This window comes from Chelonoidis abingdonii, chromosome 3, assembly GCF_003597395.2.
Source record: "Chelonoidis abingdonii isolate Lonesome George chromosome 3, CheloAbing_2.0, whole genome shotgun sequence".
Lineage (NCBI taxonomy): Eukaryota > Metazoa > Chordata > Testudines > Testudinidae > Chelonoidis > Chelonoidis abingdonii.
In genome coordinates, this window is record NC_133771.1 from 185788657 (window position 1) to 185810576 (window position 21920).

At 42.7% G+C, this 21920-nt stretch overlaps 1 protein-coding gene across 2 annotated transcripts in view; it reads right to left on the bottom strand.

The window, feature by feature from the left end:
• Positions 1 to 21920, bottom strand: part of SPTBN1 (spectrin beta, non-erythrocytic 1) — a 145170-nt gene that overhangs the window by 74394 nt on the left and 48856 nt on the right. For both annotated transcript variants that reach the window (XM_032771742.2, XM_032771743.2), the window contains exon 2: positions 3123 to 3274. In XM_032771742.2, coding sequence (XP_032627633.1) covers positions 3123 to 3274 — 152 coding nt within the window. The remainder of the gene's footprint in view (positions 1 to 3122; positions 3275 to 21920) is intronic.

The following is a 21920-nucleotide window of genomic DNA, read 5'->3' on the forward strand; positions in this document are numbered from 1 at the left end:
GTGCTCTAACTGAAGTCAGGTGCTCTAATTGGCCACAGCTGTTCTAGTTAATCTAAAGCAAACCTTCCTCCCTTGGCAGGGAATAAGGCCCCCTGCTAATACTCTTATGCTGCCCTCTGGCCATGCTGTATCACACTCCATATATATCATTAGAGACACCATCACAGGAGTACTGTGTTTTTTCTTGCACCCACAGGTTCAAAAAGGATGTTGAAAATTTGAAAAGGGTTCTGAAAAAGAGTTATGAGGATGATTTGACATTTGGTCTGCTTAAATGGCTTGACCTTTGAACTTTCAGAAATTCTGAAGTAATTATTGAACAGTTATCTAATTAAGGGAGAAACTGAGCTAAATTCTTTTTTATGCAACATACAATACTTAGCTTTATTTCTCTCTTTGGGAGAAACTGGTTAACAGTATGTGGAACAAAAATTACCATTTTTTTCTTCCTCCTGACTGGATTCTTTCCCATTTTGCTCAGTGAGACTTTGGCATGCTGTCTTGTTGCTTCTAAAATCTTGGCATATTCAAGACTTTATGTAATAAGATCTAGACTGAAAACTGGCCCGAAAATCATGTCTATTGAATATTGGAGGATAGTAAACACTGTACCTATATCTTAAAAAGGTACTAGGGTGATCCCAGGAATTACAGACCAATGAGTCTGACCTTCAGGTAAATAGGATACAATGATTATTAACGAGTTGTCATAACTGAAGTTATTTTTGGTGCCTTAATTTTGTGGTTCCCAACTCGAGACACCTCAAAGGTTTTCAGAGATGTATAAATTTGGCACCTGAAGATTGGGGCATCCAAAATCACCACACCTTTTTGAAAATTTAGGCCGCAGTGATTTGCCCAAGGGCAAACAGGAAGTCTTTGACAAGGCACTGAACTGAACTCCGCTCTTCTGCATCCCAGGATAGTGTCCTAACCACTGGACTGTTCTTCCATTGGACTACTCTTCCGTGTTGCAGAATGAGGGCAAGAATTTGTAACAGGAGTGTAAGGTTGTTACATATTTTATTGAATGAATATTAATTGCATTTATAATTTAAAAGTAACACAGACAGCGTCTGTCTCTAGTTATCCCAGTTGTCCTGACTTTCTAGGTTTGTTCTCTAGATGGTAAATTTTTTTGAGCAGAGATTGTCTTGATATCTGGGTCTCATGGAGCACTAAACACACTGTGCCAGTTAATAACAAATAAAAAATAAAGGTAATTACAAAGAGCAACAGAATTTTAGCAAGTAAGCCACATAAGATGATCATAATAATATATTCTTCATTGTGCGTAACTGTCTCCAGGTTTCATGAATTACCTTATTTATATCCGTGTTTGCAGTGGAAGGCATGCTAGAATGTGCTGTTTAAACAAAGGTTGGTGTACTCACATTCTAAAGCTGAGATAACAATGCTAAAATAAGAATTTGCAGTAGTGTTGCAAACCGCTACTATGCTATGTTAATGGTGATGTAACCACACTTAACATTCTCACTAGGAAAATGTTGCTGGCTTGGCACCATTACTCCAAGTATAACAGCATATGTTCTATTTCAGCGTTTCCCAAACTTGGGACGCCGCTTGTGTAGGCAAAGACCCTGGTGGGCCGGGCCGGTTTGTTTACCTGCTGCATCCACAAGTTCAGCTGATCACGGCTCCCACTGGCCACGATTCGCTGCTCCAGGCCAATGGGAGATGCTAGAAGTTCCAGCAGCTCCCATTGGCCTGGAGCAGCGAACCGTGGCCAGTGGAAGCCACGATCAGCCAGACCTGCGGACGTGGCAGGTAAACAAACTGGCCTGGCCCGCCAGGGGCTTTCCCTACACAAGCAGCATCCCAAGTTTGGGAAACACTGTTCTATTTGCATACAACATCCATTTTTCAAACCTTGGTGAGAAAAAAAAAAATCACACAGAGAAAGTTGCATGGCTGACCTGAGTTTCCCCATAGATAAAGTAATATGTGACCTCAAAACTCACTTCAGAGCAAATAATTAAACTGAAATTAAGGGAGGAAACTGCGCTGAAGGGTTTGCAGACTTGATACCTGAAATAGTCTAAATTTTACAGTAAAGACCAATTCTGATCTCAGCTACACCACCATAATTGAACACAGTATCTGGAATAAGCACTGTCTGCAGTGAGTACATCAAACACTAAGACCACACTAAAATAAATTATTCAGCATAAAGGAATTTATTTTGAGCAAAATATAATACACACACATACTAAGTACATTTAACTCCTATAATAGAATATCGGGACACTGTACTTGTATGCACCTCAGAGTTTATATAATAAAACAGTATTTGGAAATCCCTATATCAAGTTTTGCTGTACTAACACAGCATTGTGGGACATATGTCCAATTTTCTATGCAGGGTCTTAACCCATATGGCCTCCATTAATAAGACCAGTTGATGACACCTAATTACACAGTTGGAACCTCATGTAGCCTTGGATCACAGCTGTAGACCTGAATTCCTTTGATAAGGTTGTTTTGAGAGCAGAGACATCACCAAATGATCTGTGTGGAAAAACTAGTACTCCACCATTCCCCAAAATACACTTCCAATAGTCATACAGCACCACTTCTTACCACTAGAGTTTTATTACACCCAGTCCACAGGGTCAATCTTCCCTCAGATACTGACACTCATTTCCCGTTGGTGAGAATGAGAACTGCTCACATACACACCTGAGGAAAAAGTGTCACCCAGAGGATTCTAGTTCAAGTGGCATACACCCCTAATCAAAGACAGCCACAGCCTGCAAAGGTGCTGAGCACCTTTCAGAGTCTTCATTGATTCCAATGGGAGTTGAGGCTCCTCAGTACTTCCTGGTAGTGCTCAGCACCTCACATGATAGATGAGACTCTAAAGTTCTAACTCCTACTGAAGACAATACAAAGACACTTCAATGAGAAGTGAATCAAGCTCTTATTTATGTTAAATACAATTTTTAAAAATTGATAGGAAGAGGTTTCCTAAAAATATGGGGTGAAATCCTGGCCCCATTGACATTAATGGGAATTTTGCCGCTGACTTCAATGAAGCCAGGATTTCACCCATGGTTTTAATGAAGTGATGACAAAAAGAATATAAAGATATAGATACTTACAAGTCTCTCTCCTGAAAGAACTTCCAGCAGTTTGATAAGCATCCGTCCATCACGAAGATCAGTGTATAAATCTGTAATTCTACATGATACACGTGCCAAATGTGAATTAACCCACTTTGTGAAAGTCTTCTTCTGAACTGCCTCTCGTTCATCTAGGCAAAGAAATAATACAGGATTATTCTAAACAAATCAAAGCTTATGCACAGATATAAGATAATGATATTCAAACCTGTGTTCCAATATATTCAAATAAAGAGCCTTGCTAGTGTCTCCAGAGGAGTTTTTTTTATCAGGACATTTCACAGAATATCCAACTCTCTTATTTTATAGTATTTTCTGATGAAGTCAAGAGAACTGATTTCACTGGGAATTTTGCCTCAACAATGTTTGAGGAGTAAATCTGGACTATAGACTTCAGGATTTGGCAGCAGAACCTGTTTCTTAAAACGCGAATAGGTGACTTGTAAAAGAATAACCTAAAGAGTGTCTGTGAATTATCCAACTGCCTTGTTAATCTTGGTTATCTTGCACCTTTTAGACAACTTCTGCTCTTGATTACACTGGTGTAAATTCAGAGTAACTTCATTGAAATCTATGGAGTTACTCAGGATTAACATTGGTGTGAGAGCAGAATTTGGTCCAATGTCTCTCACTTATTTTATTCCTTCCCCCTCATTATAGCATTTATTTTAGGATTCAAAGATTTACACAAATATTTATGTAAGAGCAGGATGAATTGTTCCAAAACTGCAAGAGTGAAGTTGGTCTGCATTTACAGAAAACCATAGAAAAATGGATTTTTTTTTTTTTAGCATATATATATATACCAGGCACTTTCATGACTGTTTGTACAGATAGCCGTTGGCAAAAGTCATAGTTCATTTAATGTGTATGCTCACTATAGACTATGTTAATTCAGAAACTCTTAAGTAGTAGTCTGCTGAGTATCAAATGACTTTTAGCCAGAAAATGCTGCATCATTTGGTCACTCAGGGTCTTAACTGACTTCAGTGGGCTTTGGATCAGGCCCTTATTTATCAGGACTTACACTATGAAAAGAATCCCAGTGATTTCACTGGATTCTGGAAGAGTGATGGGCCCAACTTTTCAAATGTAAGTGTCCGAAATCAGGTTCCTAAATCCACATTTAGGCATCTAAATAAGAGGCCTGATTTCAAAGGCACTGGCCATCTGAAGCTCTCATTGACTTCATTGGGATCTGTGGGTACTCAGTGCTTTTGGAAATCAGGCCACTATGATTTAGGGTATGGCTATACTTGCAGCCGTACAGCGCTGCCGCTGGAGCGCTCCCATGGCAGCGCTTTGAAGTGTGAGTGTGGTCGCGGCGCCAGCGCTGGGAGAGAGCTCTCCCAGCGCTGCAGGTACTCCACCTCCCCGTGGGGATTAGCTTGCAGTGCTGGGACACTGTTTACACTGGCGCTTTGCAGCTCTGTAACTTGCTGTACTCAGGGATGTGTTTTTTCACACCCCTGAGCGAGAAAGTTGCAGCAGCGAGCCAGTGTAGCCAAGGCCTTAGAAACCTAATTTTAGGCCCCCACAAAAAAAAAACCTCTGGACACATTATTTTAGATATATGAAATGTTTTTGAAATGTAGGAGAGAGAAATTTTCATGCAGAACTGAATCTGTCTGATGTTTCCCATGCTCCCTGTCCTTTTGGAATTTCCCAGGAGTAGCAATATGCCTGTTTTCCTACAGACAGTGCTTCTGTAGCATGGACAGGTGCATGAATCTGGCATATTCATAGCTAAATTTTACTATATTCACCTAAAACTAGCTAGAATAGTCTGTGCTTTCTAATGAAGTGGCTCACATCCTGGTCACACTGCTTATTAATAATATATATCTTGGCTTTGTATTGTTGACGTTGAGATGTTGTAAGAATAATTGGAATGAAATATGCAGTCACAAAGCATTGAGCATTTTGTGGGGAAAAGTTACAACACAATTAGGAGCAGATAGCTCTACGGGGCAAAGGTCTGTTGTCACTGAGCTGCTGCTAATGCTCTTTCTCCTTTTCAGACCCAGCATGAGATAGGAGAGAGGAGAAGAAAACTGAAGCCCAGGGGGAAAGAACACAGAAAGTAAAGAAATAAATAGCAACAGAGACAAGAAGGGTGCAGGTGGTGAGGGAAGGAAACAGGAAGGAGGAATGAAAAGGAGAGAGAGCGCTATCAGCAGCTCAATGACAGTAGATATTTGTTTATGTATATGACCCCTGTCACTACAATATCTCAGTGCCTCCCGCGTATTTCTGAATTTATTCTTGCAGTACCTTATGAGGGAACTGACCCTCAAAGGTGTTTATGTTATATTACACCAATATGTTTTCAACAGCCTGACAGCCCATGGTGCAGTTTGCAGTGGTTCTCTCTTCGTAAAGTACAGTGTTACAGTGACATGGCAACACAACAGGAAGTTAGCAGTAACTGAGGCTTGCTTTCTGATACCCTGATAGTAACCAACCCTAGTTTATTACATGCTGCAGACCTTTGCCTCACTGAGCTATCTACTCCTGATTGTGTGGCAACTGCGCCCCCACAAAATGCTCAATGCTTTGTGACAACATATTTCATTCCAATTATTATTACATCACGTCAGCAATACAAAGCCAAGATATACATTGTTAATAAGCAGTGTGAACAGGATGTGGGGCCACTTCATTAGAAAGCACAGACTCTGTTCTAGCAAAACAATATTACAAAAATGAATATAGAGAGTCAAAAGACACAGCTTCTGATACCCAAGCTGCTCCTCATTTCCGGCAGCATAACAGCAGTTTGCTCAATCTTGCACCAAAGGAAAAAATCCCATCATATCTGGCTAGTGGAAATACTAGTCTATCCAAATAATAATTGAAATATATTCTCTAGCAACCTTAAACATGATGTTCAGAACTATTTATAGTGAATTCCTTAGAATGCTTTATCTGCACAGTTGCATATCTGCTAATTCATGCTTCAAGTCAAGAGTGATTCCTTTTAACTAGCGAGTCACAGAAAACGGTTAAAGTAGTAGTAACATTTTACATCTATTAAAAAATTTCCAACAATAATTACCACTTCTCCCTTCCCCATAAAGCTACATAAAAGCGCATGGCGATCCAGATGTGTCCAAAAACACTACATAATGTATATTTATCTAACTACTGTAATTTCTATATAGCAATGTAACATTAAGAGATGCCTGTTATATTTACTCTACAGATAGAGAGATACTGGTACAGACTTATAGTTCAGATGTTCAAAGCATTATAGCTTCAAGAAAGCTGTAAAATCTAGTTATTAGGTTATCTGTAATGGAACCTATTAAAATAAACACATGATTATCAGCCATTCTCCAGTACTCCTTAGGGTGCAGGTAAAATGAGATGGATAGTGAAAGCAAACCAGGAGATACCATGTTGTTTTTGCAGGTGGAAATTGAGGAGTCAGACATACGGACTAATCAGAGAAAGGTAAAACAGACTAAGGATGTTACATGAAAAAATATGGTGATACATTGGGCCAGATATTCAGCTAGCATAAACCTGTGTTAACGTCAACCAAACTATAGTCATTTACACCTGCTGATGATCTGGCCCAATGTCTGGGGAAGGAAAACAGCTGTGTGGGTCAAACAATGTATTTCAGTTAATCCATCCCCAGGAAGCCACCTCTGTTTCCTTAAGCAGTGACTCCTATCCTTTTCACCTGGAGAACCTACCACCCCTCCGACAGATCAATGGCTGGCTACTCCCTTCCAGTCATGTCCCAATACAGTTGCTGCTCTTCTCCTTTTACCTATGCACTCTCTCTGTCTTGTCCTTTGTGATTTCCATTATTTCCTTTGCATTGGTATCGGTTGTTTTCTGATTCGTTGTTTCTCCACCCTCCTCTGTCTTGTTTTCACCTCTCTTGCTCGGCTTCCACCCCTTTTCCCCCTACCCCTGGTGGTTCCTTCCTCCTCTCCCCACTGTTTACACTAACTTAAAGATAGAAATGGAGGCAATACAAATTCTAGTCACTGCACCTGTGATGTTTTCAGACGTTTTCAGATGTTTTCTTTCTCTCTAATTTCCCATGCTCTAAGTCTTATGTCTCTCCAATCCCTGTACATTCCAGTTATTTGTTATAACCCATATCTGGGTTTGGGGGGGAGGTTGGGGGAAGAGGGGTGGCGGGGGGATGTTTCTGTCTTTCTTCCCGCCCACTATGATTGAGTAGTAAGGATGGAAAAATGAGCTTGCCGTGGGGAAAGTCAAATTACTGACTGGCCAAATGCATCCACTTGTCTGCACTGAGAAAGCCCTGCTTGATAGTAAATAGCCAGGCTCCCACACAGTCTTGTGGCATGCCGCTGACTGCCAGCTTTTCAGGACAGCCAGCAAATAGGCAGTTAAAGATACGCAGGAATGCAGCTCTGCAGCCCTTTCTGGACTCCCACTTTCCTTACCCACCTGAGGGCACTCTGTCTCTCTCACTGGGTGCAGCTATGCTGGAAAAACTCAGCTCTGTAATTCTCCACTGATAGTAGCAACAGTGCAAACACCAGAATAGACAGAGTGCAGGTGTTTTTACCACCACGTCATGTATACCCCCTGTAGTACAGCACCTATTATATACATGTTTTTATACATGTAACTGGAAAACAAGATTAAAACTGCTGATAAGTTTATTTGAATGGGGTGCGGCGTGTAGTTTTAAAACCTCTACTGAACATTTCTGCTTGGCATTTCACAATGATGGCAGATATTTGCAACTGATTTCACCATCACCTTCAAACTGATAAACTGCAAGTGCATTTTTTATTCAGGACTTTCAAGTTAAAACATAGAAAGAAATAAAGACTGTCAATTTTATTTGCATATCTACTTTAAGCCAGGAATTGCACTGACAGCTTAGAAAATGCAACAACGCACAGAAAATAACTAATTCATGCTATATTCATGTATATACTATTACACAAAAGTAAAGTATACTAATGGTCATACACCTTAATAACTAATGATGGGTATTTAATATCAATAGTGGGAAAGGAAACACCATTTATAGTCACTCATGACTTTTAAGTTTACATTAACAAATGTGACACTTCTGACAAATATCCTTCACATCTTTAAAGAGATATTTTTAGATTTTGAAAAATCTAATTGAAACCAGAGGATATGGGTGGAGCTGCCAATGTCTTTTATCTTGTGAAAACATTTGTTTCCCAGGGGTAAAGACAAACGAGCATCATGCAAAACATGCACAGCAGGAAAAGGGAAGTAGCTCTTAACAGCTGTATTGATAATACAGACTCCAACTTATCTTGAGGCAACATTAGGAAGGAAATTTCCTGTGGACGGAAACTCCTCTGACAATATGATTAGCAGGTGACTTGCAGCTCATGCTTAGTGCCTGTAATTTACTGTGGCTGACTTGGTTTAGTTGCTTAGTAAGGAAACAGGAGTTAGGTTATAAACTTTCCTTGACAAACACTCTTCCTTTACAATTTTAGCAACATTTTGAAATATTATGAGTAGGATTTTCAAAGCTGCCAAAGGAATCTGAATGCCCAATTCTCATTAAAATTAAAGGCATTGTAGGATTCTGGATAAAAATCCATGAACCATATTCTGCTGTCCATTACACCAGTGCCATCCTATTGAATTCATTGAACTCAGTGGGCTTGCACCAGTATAATGGAGAATTTGGCTCAGGAGATGAAGTGGGAAGTAAAAAAAATCCAGCCAACAAGCACAAACATACACAGCCCTCCCCACTGTGTGCAGAAGAATGATATCAGCACTAGTGATGTAAAAGTTTAACTGGTTAACTGATTAAGGGATAAGCAGTCTTATCGGTTTTGGTTAACAGTTAAACTCTGCTGCTGCACTGGGAGTGGCAGCCAGGAGGGACCCGGGGTGCACAGCTGGCAGTGGGGATCCCCAGGTGCGGGGGCCTGCAGCCAGAGCCCCGCGTAAAACGTACTCCACCCCTAGCTCCCGAGCTAAATGTATAATCAATACATTTTTAGTTGGTTACACTGTTACTTTTTTTAACCACTATTTACAGCCCTAATCAGCACCATTCCTTTAGCACAAAGGCAATCAAATGTTGTGGCTGCAAAGGCTACCTGAATTGGAAGATCGTTTCTAAACTCAGTTTAAAGATTATTTGCCCTCTTCCACATTGACCAAAACTTGTTTTAAACAGATTGAGCACAACCCCATTTAAAATTAGGGTTTAAATCTGTTCAGCAAGCACTGTACCTAGTCCAACACAAGCAGAAGAATTTTAGGCACAGCCTTTTAAAGGTATTTAGATGCTGGTGCACTCAATATTGCAACACCTAACAGACTTAGGATCCTAAACCTCATTTTCAAAAGAGATTTAAGCATTTAGAGTCAAAATCACATTGACAGTTGATGCCTAAAAGGCATAACCACCACTTAACTGGAAATAGATGCTATGCTCAATCTGATAAACTGCAAAGGGAGGGTTCTAAAATTAGCGCAAATGATACAGGAAAAAAGACAAGGAAATTAAACCAGAAAAAGAAACCATGAAAGAAGCATTAAGTGTCTGACTAATACTAGCTGCAGGGTGTTTAACCTAAAATCTGGACTAGCAGTATTGTCAGAACATAATGTTCAGACCCGGGGCTGAAGCTTCATTTCAAGTCTTCCCTGCTGTGCCCAGGAAATAAGCAGTGTATTGTATATGTTATACTCAGCCAGTTATAGACCTGTGCAATACTTCAACCAGGGTGAACGCAGGACACCTTTTCCTTCCTAACTGCAAATGCAACAGCTTCTTTATATTTAAATTTTTTTTACAAGCTGAATATAATTTCTGAAGCTTAAAAATATTTTTTTTTTTACTGCACAGTAAAGAAATATAGATAGTATGCTCTTCCCAGCAAACTCTGTTAATGCACTGTCTTAAAGATCAAATTTAGGCTCCTGGCTTTTGCTTACGATATTCAACATCAACAGCTTCCCAGAACTCTTAGAATCATAAGAATTCAGGTCAACAGTGCAGAGAGGAAAACAGAACTTTCTTTCTCAGGCCAATGGTCACTCTATTCTCGGCTTTCCAGGATGCAGGATATTACTCTCGTCTAATCTTTTTACACAGATGCAAAGATATGGAATTCAGCTGCCAATAATAGATGATTTCACAAATTCCAACCATTCCTGAAGATCTTCCTATTAAGGAGGATGCCTGAGAAAACAATGAATGGTTATCTGGACAACTCTGTTATGATCTGTGCAGATTTTATCGTGAAGAAACATGAACATATTCACTGTGACAATCTACAGCTTTCACTGCTTTACAACTGTAAGAGCCAGTTAATAAATATAATGGGTGAAATTCTGTGCTGCATCCCAGAACTTGCAACCCAGGTGGAGGGCAGATAATGCAGCTTTCAGCCATCTTTGCACCTCCCTATCCTGGGCTGCTCTGGGGCCCTCTGTACAACTTACACAGTTCTGGGCCTAACTCACAACATACCATCTACTGCAGAACCTGTGAAGGGATCTTCATGGGCAGTCTTATGCCCGACTTCTAGAGTTCCTGTGTAATCCTCCTACAGCTAAACCTGGGGCTTTTAGGGTGCCTTCATGCAACAAGGGGGCTCGAGTGGGGGTGAGGCTCTCACCCAGTATCTTTAACAGCAGCAACAGGTACTGTACAATAATTCTAAGATGGAGCAAAAGTGTGTCCTTTAGGGTGGGTTCTCAATCAGGGGTACATGAACCCCTGGGGTACACAGGTCTTATAGGGGATACTCAACTCATCTAGATCAGTGTTTCTCAATCTGGGGGTTGCAACTCCCAGGGTGATGGCAAGAGCAAGGCCAGTGTTAGGGGGTGGCAAGCAAGGCAATTGCCCCGGGCCTCACGTCACAGGGGGCTCTGTGAAGCTAAGTTACATGCTTCAGCCCTGAGGGGCAGGACTTGGGTTCCAGCCCCACCACCCACAGCTCCAGCTTCAGACAAGGCTCACAAGTGAAAAACAGGCTCAAGTATCACACTGAAATGTAAGTACAATATTTCTATTCCAATCGATTTATTTTATAAGGATATGGTAAAAATGAGAAAGTAAGCAATTTTTCCATAATAGTGTGCTGTGACACTTCTGTATTTTAGTGTCTGATTTTGCAAGCCAATAGTTTTGAAGTGAGGTGAAACTTGGGGTACACAAGACAAATCAGACTCCTGAAAGGGGTATCATATTCTGGAAAGGTTGAAAGCCACGGCTTTAGGCAACCATGAGTACAGGCTTCATTTTGATCATGGCACAAGGGAAAGCTCACAATCCCTTAAGTGAATTTTGGCTAGATTCCTGGTGGTGGTAGCAGAGAGAACAAGGATATGGTTCAGTCTCCTTCCCACCCCCTCTGGGGAGACTGGAGGAAGCAGATAGTTACTGCAGCAAACAGTCCTGTGGCACCTTATAGACTAACAGACGTAGTGGAGCATGAGCTTGCGTGGGTGGATATCCACTTCGTCGGATGCATGTAGTGGAAATTTCCAGAGGCAGGTATATATATGCAAGCAAGAATCAGGCTGGAGATAACGAGGTTAGTTCAATCAGGGAGGATGAGGCCCAATGGCTAGCCAACTACAAAAGCAGTTCTCCTCCATTGGTGTTCACACCTCAACTGCTAGAAGAGGGCCTCATCCTCCCTGATTGAACTATCCTCGTTATCTTCAGCCTGAAACATAAAACTAACTCAAACTAAGGCCTTGGCTACACTCACACTTTACAGCGCTGCAAGTTTTGCACTCAGGGGTATGAAAAAACACCCCCCTGAGCACTGCAAGATACAGCGCTGTAAAGCGTCAGTGTAATCAGGGCGGCAGCGCTGGGAGCACAGCTACACCCGTAAAGGATGTGGTTTACATGCAGCGCTGGGAGAGCTCTCTCCCAGCGCTGCCGCTCCGACCACACACACACTTCAAAGCGCTGCTGCGGCAGCGCTGCGGCAGCACTTTGAAATTCGAAGTGTAGCCATACCCTAAAATCAAGTCTGTTATGCTAATGAAGACTAATTTAAAATGTTTAGAATCCACAAAAAGGAAAAAAAATGTCAAGTGGGAACAAAGATTACTAGACACTATTAGAAAAAGGTCACTATTATGAACGCAAAAGACAGCTTCTCCTAACGTTACTGCATTCTAAAACTGTATCCATATTTCCCTTTAAAAACAAGGCAAATAAAACAGGACAGCAAAGTTTCTTGTTTTTAGCACTGTGCTGGTTTTCCATCTGCTGACAAGATATTGGTACTGAAAATATGGACTGATAAAAGGATAAAGAAAGATATTTAACCTGGAAGCCAAAATCCCCAATAAAGACACATGCAAGCCACAAAATAAAAATGAAATGTGAAGAAAGTCAAAGTGAGCATTCCAAGGCTCAGAACATTATTTCATGTATGTGCTATATTCAATAATGCCATATTTAATAATGCCGGATGAACTTCTAAAATAATGGCCATCTGCTTTATTTTTACTTCAATCTCTCAGGTAGTTTAACACAGCAAAGCGGCGCCAACTGATGTTTTCAATGTAAAACTAGTGCACGCAAAAGGGTTTATTTTATTACACAAAACAGACTATAGATAAATGTGTTGCATTTGATTAACACCACTGGAGAAAACAGTGTTATAACCAAGGTTTTACATACATGTGTTTGAACTTCACCCATTAAAGATTAAAAAGGTAAGAAATTATTCTGCTCACATTGTTTGGTCACTGACTTCCATTTGGAGCAGGATAATGCCTCTAGTGTTTCCTCTACTCTACCACAATGGCTTAATGTTCCAAAACTTCAAAACAATGCAGTGTATTTCACAATTCTTCCTCATTTACTGGGACACACCAGAGGGAGTTTAAGTCCTATATCACACCACACACATTATAAACAATATATCGTATTTATAGTTTGATTGATTGCCTAAAATGTCTTAAAATGAGAAAAGGAAAACAGCTGCACGAGGCTATTAGCATAAAAAACGTTCTCATATTTTCTCTTTGATGTTGCTAAACCTTGCCCAGAAGATAAAATGTTGCATAAAACCACATTGAGTAGTCAGCCAACTAGTACAGAGTTTGGGAGGTCAGGTATTTTCATACTCATTTTTGCATAGGGTTGATAACTGTTTGGTGCTATAATACAAAAAGATGCCATCAGAAGATTGAGAAAGGCAACGTAGTACATACTAGAATGACTATATCCATATTGACAATCACTGGGAGGTCTCACATTCCAATAAATGTAACATAAAAGCCATCTGGGGTTAAAAGATTAACCAGAGAGAAAATCTCTGCCTATTTTTTATTCTAAAGAAAACAAATCACACAGCAGATTTACAGAGAGGAATATGCTTTGACCTATCCTCACTAGACTGGTTTAAGCCAGGGGTCGGCAACCTTTTAGAAGTGGTGTGTCGAGTTTTCATTTTATTCACTCTAATTTAAGGCTTTGTGTGCCAGTAATACATTTTAACGTTTTTATAAGGTCTCTTTCTATAAGTCTAAGCTATTATTGTATGTAAAGTAAACAAGTTTTTTAAAATGTTTAAGAAGCTTCATTTAAAATTAAATTAAAATGCAGATCTTATCAGTTTAGTTCAGTGATTCCTAACCTGGGGTGCACGCACCCCCTGGGGCAGGGCCGGTGCAAGGATATTTTGTGCCCCAGATGAAACTTCCACCCTGCACATCAGTTCATTGAGGGGCAAATTCCCAACGAGCCTTTATAGACCCTGACAGCCTGCCCAGGGGCCAGACATGCCCAGGGGCTGCTCCCCAGACCAGGTTCCCCCCTCCCCGCCCCCTGAACTCCCCTGGAGGGTGCACAGCCCCCCCAGGAGCCCTCCCAACCCAACCCAGGTGGCCCCCGCCCCAAGTCCACTCACTGGCTTTGCTGGGCTTGGGCTGCTGCAGCAGCTCGGCAGGGAGGAGCCACCTTCCGAAGGCACCAGAGCCAGAGTGTCCCGCTTGTGACAGCGGCGAGCCCCAGCCATGGAGGAGCCAGCGTGCTGCAGGGGGGGCAGCAGCCCTGCAAAGGCGGCAGTAGCACTGCTAGCGGGGAGCAGTTGCCCACCCCCTCCTGCTCAGGTTGGGCCCGGCGACACCCAGGGGCTTCTGCAGGCTGCAGTGGATGTATGTAGGTGCCAGGCCCCAAGCGCCCCCGGCTCCTCCCTCGCCAGGGTTACCATATTTCAACCATCCAAAAGAGGGGAGAGCCCTGCCCTAGCCCCCATCCACTCCCTCCCACTTCCCACCCCGACTGCCCCAGTCAGAAGCGCCAATGCCCCCCGCTCCTTGTCCCCTGACTGCCCCCTCCTGGAACCCCTGCCCCTAACTGCCTCCCCAGAACCCCACCCCCTACCTAAGCCTCCCTGTTCCTTGTTCCTTGACTGCCCCCTCCTGAAACCCTCCCACCCTAACTGCTCCCCTAGGACCCTACCCGCTACCTGTCCCCTGACTGCCCCAAGCCTTATGAACATCCTTGCCCCCAGACAGACTCCCGAGGGACTCTCACGCCCCATCCAACCACTCCCTACCCCCTGACAGGACCCCCAGAACTCCCAACCCATCCAACCCTCCCCTTGCTCCCTGACTGCCCCCTGAGACTCCCCTTACCGTGCCCATGCCAGTCAGACGCTGGCTCCACGTGGAGTGCTGAGGCAGTGGGAGGGGGTGGAGTTGTGGGAGGGACAGCGGTGGCAGCTCACACTTCCGGGAGCTGCAGAGCCTGAGCGTGGTGAGGGTGGAGCTGGGGGGCGTCCCTGCCCGGGCTGCATCCCGGTGGCTCCTCCCCAGGGGCGGGAGCTCGTGAAGTGGATGCATGCTGGTGACAGGCCTCATGTACCTCCCACTTTACTCAGCTGGCCGTGTGCGCTGAGTGATGCCGGCAGCCGGGACCCCGGCTGGCAGCCGGGTGCCAGGCAAAATTGGCTCGCATGCCAAAGATGGCACGTGTGCCGGAGGTTGCCAACCCCTGGTTTAAAGTATGCAAGTCAGATATTTAACCCTTTTTGCATAAACTGAAGAACATCCACTGAAATCCAACTGTCATAATGGAGAATTAAAACCATTTTACACCTTAGGTGACACGCCTGCAAAGCGGTATGCCTGTGTTTAGCTTTAAGCACATAAGCTGTCCCATCGACTACAATGAGACTACTCACATGATTGAAGTTAAGTACAGGCACAAGCATTTGCAGGACTAAGGCCTAGTCACATTTTTTCCTAACTCCTGAAATTATATCCTGAAAAAAATACTACAGGGACATATCAGTGAACAGCATCGGGGCTGGAGCACTCATGGAAAAAAAGATAGTGGGTGCTCAGCACCCACTAGCCAGCCCCTCCTCCCGCCCCCCCCCATCCCACACTTCCCACTGCCGATCAGCTCCTCCTCACCCACCACCCCCGGTTATTCAGTAGCATGCAAAGAAGGCACTGGGGGAAGGGGAGAAGCAGGGGCAGGAAGAGGCAGCAGAGGGGCGGAATGGGGCGTGAAGAGGTGAGGCCGGGGTGAGGCCTTGGTGGAAGGGATGGAGTGGGGGCGGGGACTGGGATGGAGCACAGGTCGAGCACCACCCAGGAAATTGGCACCTACGGTGAACAGCCTAATAGAACAGACAAATAGTCTCAGCATAATAATAAAGAAGCTACTGTCCAGTGTATAGCTCAGACAGACTTTCATGTACTAACAGAATAAAAATGTTAAAATACACAAATTCAGCACAACCAATTTGGTCCTGAGTGTTTAAGTCTCTTGGGGAAAAAAACTGTACATGCAATCAAGTCAGAGACATCGCCTTTTTAAAAGGGATCTGGGGAAAGAACTGACTTGTCTCAAGATATTGTCTATGAAACTCCCACAAAAGAACAACAAAAATGACCAAGATCACAGCAGTGTTCTGAACTACACCCAGTCTTGTGTGGCCTTTGCAGCTTCCTCCAAAAACATTCTTTACTGGCATAGTGCAGGTATGGACCAAAAGATTTTCAGAAAAATCTTTCCCCATAGAACTAGATGGTTAAAGGCTGATGTTAGGGTCCAATGCTAGTTCTGTGAACAGCCTAGGCAGGCAGCTGATATGGCACGACCTTACCCGTACCTCCACTACCTGTTATTTCCCTCTTGTCTAGCAAATCAAATACCGTGAATGTATTTATAAATAAATCTACTTCTCTTTGTTGTTTGGAGAAGGGAAGATCAGAAGTTTTGAATTTTGGAGGGTATTTTTGGGGGTAGGGTGGATTATTTATGACCTCCTCTCTATGCCACATATTTTCCTTCAGTCTTCCCCAGTTCCCTCTCAGATGCATTACTGTTGGTTCCGGTTCCCCACTCCCTCCTTACCTTAATGATGAACTCAGGGCTCAGACATGTTTGTGACTGGGCCTAGATGCAACTAACTGTCCATTTCTATGATTCAGCTGTGTGTACATACTGGTGCAGAGGGAAATCTGGAGTGCTCCACGTCCTGGAGCTCCAAGATCATACATGTCAAGATGCTCTGGAATATGAAGTACACAACTGTCCACTGGGATTATAATTTTCAGTGCAGCCCCATGTTCAGCATTAAGGCAGGGAAGTGGGCACACACTGCCATGGTAGACAGAAGCTCACACTCAATCATGACTGCATTTAATCCTTTGGAAATTTAAAATCTGGGAGTTAAGTTTATAATGATTTGTGGTTAAATTATATATTTGTACTATTAGATTAAATATTTTAAATTGACAAGCATATATTTAAATAACCACAGTATCAATTGGGGATTAATAATATTTTCAGTTTAACAGGCTGATTTAATAACCTTGCTCATGATCTGTTCAGTTCAGTCTGCTTTCCTGGTCACAGAATAATTTACCTCTGATGATTACAAGGTATATTGTACATATGGAGATATACTGTTCTGCACAGTGAGATTGCCAAATAAAAGCAGTAACAAATCAGGTAATAATGCTGGATATCAGCATGTGCTATGGTTTAGAGCTAAAATGGGCCCTAAGCTCTCCCTTGATTAAAACATAGGGTACGTCTACACTATGGGATTATTCCGATTTTACATAAACCGGTTTTGTAAAACAGATTTTATGAAGTCGAGTGCACGCAGCCACACTAAGCACATTAATTCGGCGGTGTGCGTCCATAGTCCAAGGCTAGCATCGATTTCCAGAGTGTTGCACTGTGGGTAGCTATTCTGTAGCTATCCCATAGTTCCCGCAGTGTCCCCCACCCCTTGAAATTCTGGGTTGAGATCCCAGTGCCTGATGGGGCAAAAAACATTGTCGTGGGTGGTCTTGGGTAATGTCGTCAGTCATTCCTTCTCCGGGAAAATAACGGCAGACAATCATTTCACGCCTTTTCCCTGGATTGCCCTGGCAGACGCCATAGCACGGCAACCATGAGCCGCTCAGCTTTTTTTTTTTTTTTTTTTTTATCTGTCACCGTATGTGTACTGGATGCGCTACAGAGGCGTTACTGGACGCTACACAGCAGCATTTCGTTGCTTTGCATGAATAGCAGAGACGGTTATCAAGTCGTTCTGTACCATCTGCTGCCATTGTAATTGGCAATAAGATGACGGTATAACTTCGTTCTGTACTGTCTTGCTACTATCATGAGTTGCCCCTGGCTGAGGTCGGCGCGAGGGCGCAAAGGCAAAACTGGAAATGACTCCCCAAGTCAATCCCTCTTTAGGTTTCTAAAATAGAGTCAGTCCTGCTAGAATATGGGGCAAGTGTAGTAGAGAGCCAGTGTATCAGAGAGCACAGCTGCTCGTGTCAGATCCCGCAGAAATGATGAGCTACATGCCAATCACGGGGGTGCCCCTGCAACAACCCCACCCCGTTGCTTCCCTCCTCCCCCAACCTTCTGGGCTACCGTGGCAGTGTCCCCCATTTGTGCCATCAAGTTATAAAGAATGCAGGAATAGAAACATGACTGTTAGTGAGATAAATGAGGGGGAGGCAGCCTCCCGCTGCTATGACAGTCAGGCAGAACATTAGCGGTGTGGGGGAGAAGAGCCCAGCATCCCGCTGCTATGACAGTCAGGCAGGACATTAAGTGTGGGGGAGAGGAGCGCAGCATCCTGCTGCTATGATAGTCCAGCAGTAACAGAATCTTTTCTTACACCAGGAAAGGGAGGGGGCTGATGGAGCTCAGCCCCCCAGTTGCTATGATGAGGACGGTTACCAGCCGTTCTGTACCATCTACTGGGATGACCGGGAATCATTCTATTTTTACCCAGACGCCCCGGCCAGCCTCACCTGAGGCCAGCCAGGACCACTCACAGGCTGATTGACATGGAAGGCTAGCAGTTCTACTGCACATCTGCACCAGGGAGGGAGAGAGCAGATACTGCTCTTCACTGCCGCAGCATCGCGTTCTACCAGCAGCATTCAGTACACATAGGATGACATTAAAAGAAGTCAAGAAACGATGTTCTTTCCCTTTTCTTCACGTGGGGGGAGAGGGAGTAAATTGACGAGCTATACCCTCAACCACGCTGGACAATGTGTTTGAACCTACCAGGCACTGGGAGCTCAGCCAAGAATGTAAATATTTTTTGGAGACTGCTGTGGACTGTGGATAGCTCGGAGTCCTCAGTACCCCCTCCCTCCTCCATGAGTGTCCATTTGATTCTTTGGCTTTCCGTTACGCTTGTCAAGCCAGCACTGTGTGACCTGGAGATTTTTTTCAAATGGCTTGGCATTCCGTCTTCTGTAACAGAGGTCTGATAGAACAGTTTTTGTTTTCCCATACAGTGATCAGATCCAGTATCTCCATACGGTCCATGCTGAGCTCTTTTTGGATTTGTGATCTGCATCACCACCCGTGCTGATCAGGCTCCACGCTGGGCAAACAGGAAATGAAATTCAAAAGTTCACGGGCTTTTCCTGTTTACCTGGCCACTGCATCCGACTTCAGACTGCTGTCCAGAGCGGTCACAGTGGTGCACTGTGAGATACGCCCGGAGGCCAAATACACGTCGATTTGCGGCCACATTAACCCTAATCCGATATGGTAATACTGATTTTAGCGCTACTCCTCTCGTTGGGGAGGAGTACAGAAACAGATTTAAAGAGCCCTTTATATCGATATAAAGGGTCTCAGTGTGGACGGCTACAGCGTTAAATCGGTTTAAACGCGTAGTGTAGACCAGGCCAGAATGAATATTGCCAATAAAAATTGTCTAGGTCACAGCAAAAGTTACTTGTACTAACTGAAGAAATATATGGATAATTTATAACATAAGGCTATTTCTAAAAAAGAGATTTAAAATTAATGATATTTAATGAGATCTGAAGCAGATTACTAATAAGTAGTATTAAAAGGAAAACCTGTCTTCTCCAGAAGCCCAGATCTGCAAGCCTGCCATACAGAGAGCTCCCATTAGTCCCAATATTCACATAACTCAAGTCTTGCAGAACTGAGCCCTTTAATCTGTCAGTGTATTTAAGAAATGCTCCAGAAAAACCTGCATTAAAAAATTACACCCCATAGTACGTTACTCCCTAATGTCAACAGTCTATCAGTCAGTCAAAATGTACACAAAAATTCAACCATAAAAAAGGACACAGCCACAGCTAATCAAAACTTTATTTACAATTTCTTCATTTCAAAGACATGACCTCCTCGAATCTTCTCTAGAAAGTGCTCTGCAGGGTATAATTAAGGCTGAGTTTCAACGTTCATTCTAATCTCTCACTTCAGAATTTTCCTTTTGGTGTGAAAATTTCTGTGCTTAGTTCCACCCCAAAGACGATTATTTATTTATTTATTTGTGTTTGGTTGGTTTTGCGCAGGATGAGTAAGGACCTTTAGGCAAATTCACTTCAAAATAGCCTTTTCCAGTAAGAAATGGCTTTGCTCAGATAATTACCTCCAAAATGGCTGAAGAGAGAGACTGAAATTTCTAGTATCCAAACCTGACTTGTTCTATAGAGCTCATTGAGATATAAAAGACAAGGCAAATTTGAAGGAAATTGGTTCAATAATTATGAAATTCCAAAGATCTGAAATACGTGTTGGTAGGTTCATGCATCCATACTTAAACTTTTCTGATCTTTGTAAAATTAATTGGTAAGGGGCTCTGATGAAGGATGCTGTAGTCTGGTGATGGGAGTTTACAAACTTCACAGGTTGAAGATCTCCACAGAAGGGAACTCACTTATGGAAAGCAGTATTAGTGAGAATGATAGCTCCAGTTCAAATTGTCTACCAAGCTCACCAAGTCATACATACCTTCAGATTTCTTTTTTCACTCCCCTTTTCTTTAAAACAAGCAGGGAAATTAAATGCCAAAACCTAATATTAATACAATATGAAGAGAATAAAGAAAACTCAAAACTCAGGAAATTCCCACAGGGAGGGTTGTTCCAACAATGCTGCCTTGGCCATGTGGCATATATGTAACATATTCCAGATCTGTTTCCAAATTCAAACCTTAGTGTATTATTTTGTTATGAATATATACCATAAGATATACAATGTAGCTTAATTAATGCTTTTGATGCAATCATAAAAATTCAGGAAATTCCAAAAGTTGAGTGTTTGATTACTCATTATGAACGGTGCATTGGTACTGTATACGTACATAAATCATTTAATCCCCAGTTCAGCATGGTATTGTACTTAGGCATGCATCTAAATAAGTAAGCGAACAGTCCCACTGAACTCATGAGACTACAGTCAGGAAGTACCTTGCTGAACTGTGTGTGTGTGTGTGTACACACATACACAGACGCATACAGATACAGAGAGTAAAAAAGAAAAGTCAGTCAATATAGTAGCTGAAAAATAGGCTGATAGACTTCCTAAGCTCTGAAGGAGCACTTATATGCACTTTTGAAAACATATATTTGTGTGTGTTCTGTGTATGCTCCATGTCTGATGCACACCCACAAAACAGAGATTTTCATGTGCACATACCTGTGAGCTCATGTAAGCCTGACTCAAGCACATATGCAGCTCAGGGGTGTGAAAAATGCTCTGTGTATACGCTTTTCAAAAACTGGTCCATAGTGACTTGCAACAGCTGCTGGGAAAGTGTAGTTCAAACTTGGCAACAGCAGCTAAACCAGAAATGAGGGTTTATTTATGTAAATCAGAGAACAAAAGCTATTTTAGTGTTAAGTAATTCGTACAGAGACATACTAAAACTATGCTAACACATGTTTAAAGTCAAGCACATCAGTGGAATTCAGAAGAGATAAGGATGAAAGGCAGCCCTTTACCCAACCCATAGTTCCTGCCATTGCAGGCTTCATCCAATAGTGTTATTTTACTCACCTTGGCTCAAATTCTGCAGTGTGGAAATGGCATTTCACCATTGGTAGATTCTGGTCTTAAAGCCAGCATAGCTAGTTTGGGGAGACTCCCCAACATACTATACTCACTCCCTGCTGGGGGATATAGCCTAGGGAAATAGGATATGGTCAAAACGTCCTTACACTCCAGTAATTGCCATGAGCCTTCTGGGACCATTAGCTGCTGGAGTTATTTAGAGTGGAACTCAGGCAATGCAACGCACAACTGACCCTGGACAGCAGGAATGCATAGGCCATGCTGGTGTACCACTCTTCAGCTGGGTTTTGCACTTGTCAGCCAGAGTCAAGAATTTGCTGCCAGACGTCAGCATAAGGCAGATAAGGACAAAATTCCACTTTTAACCAAAGCAGGCCAAACCTTTTTGAACAAAAAGATTTTGGGGGGAAAATGGCCTTTTTACTAATAAGATTTCAGAAAAATGGTCTATTTAAAAAAATGTG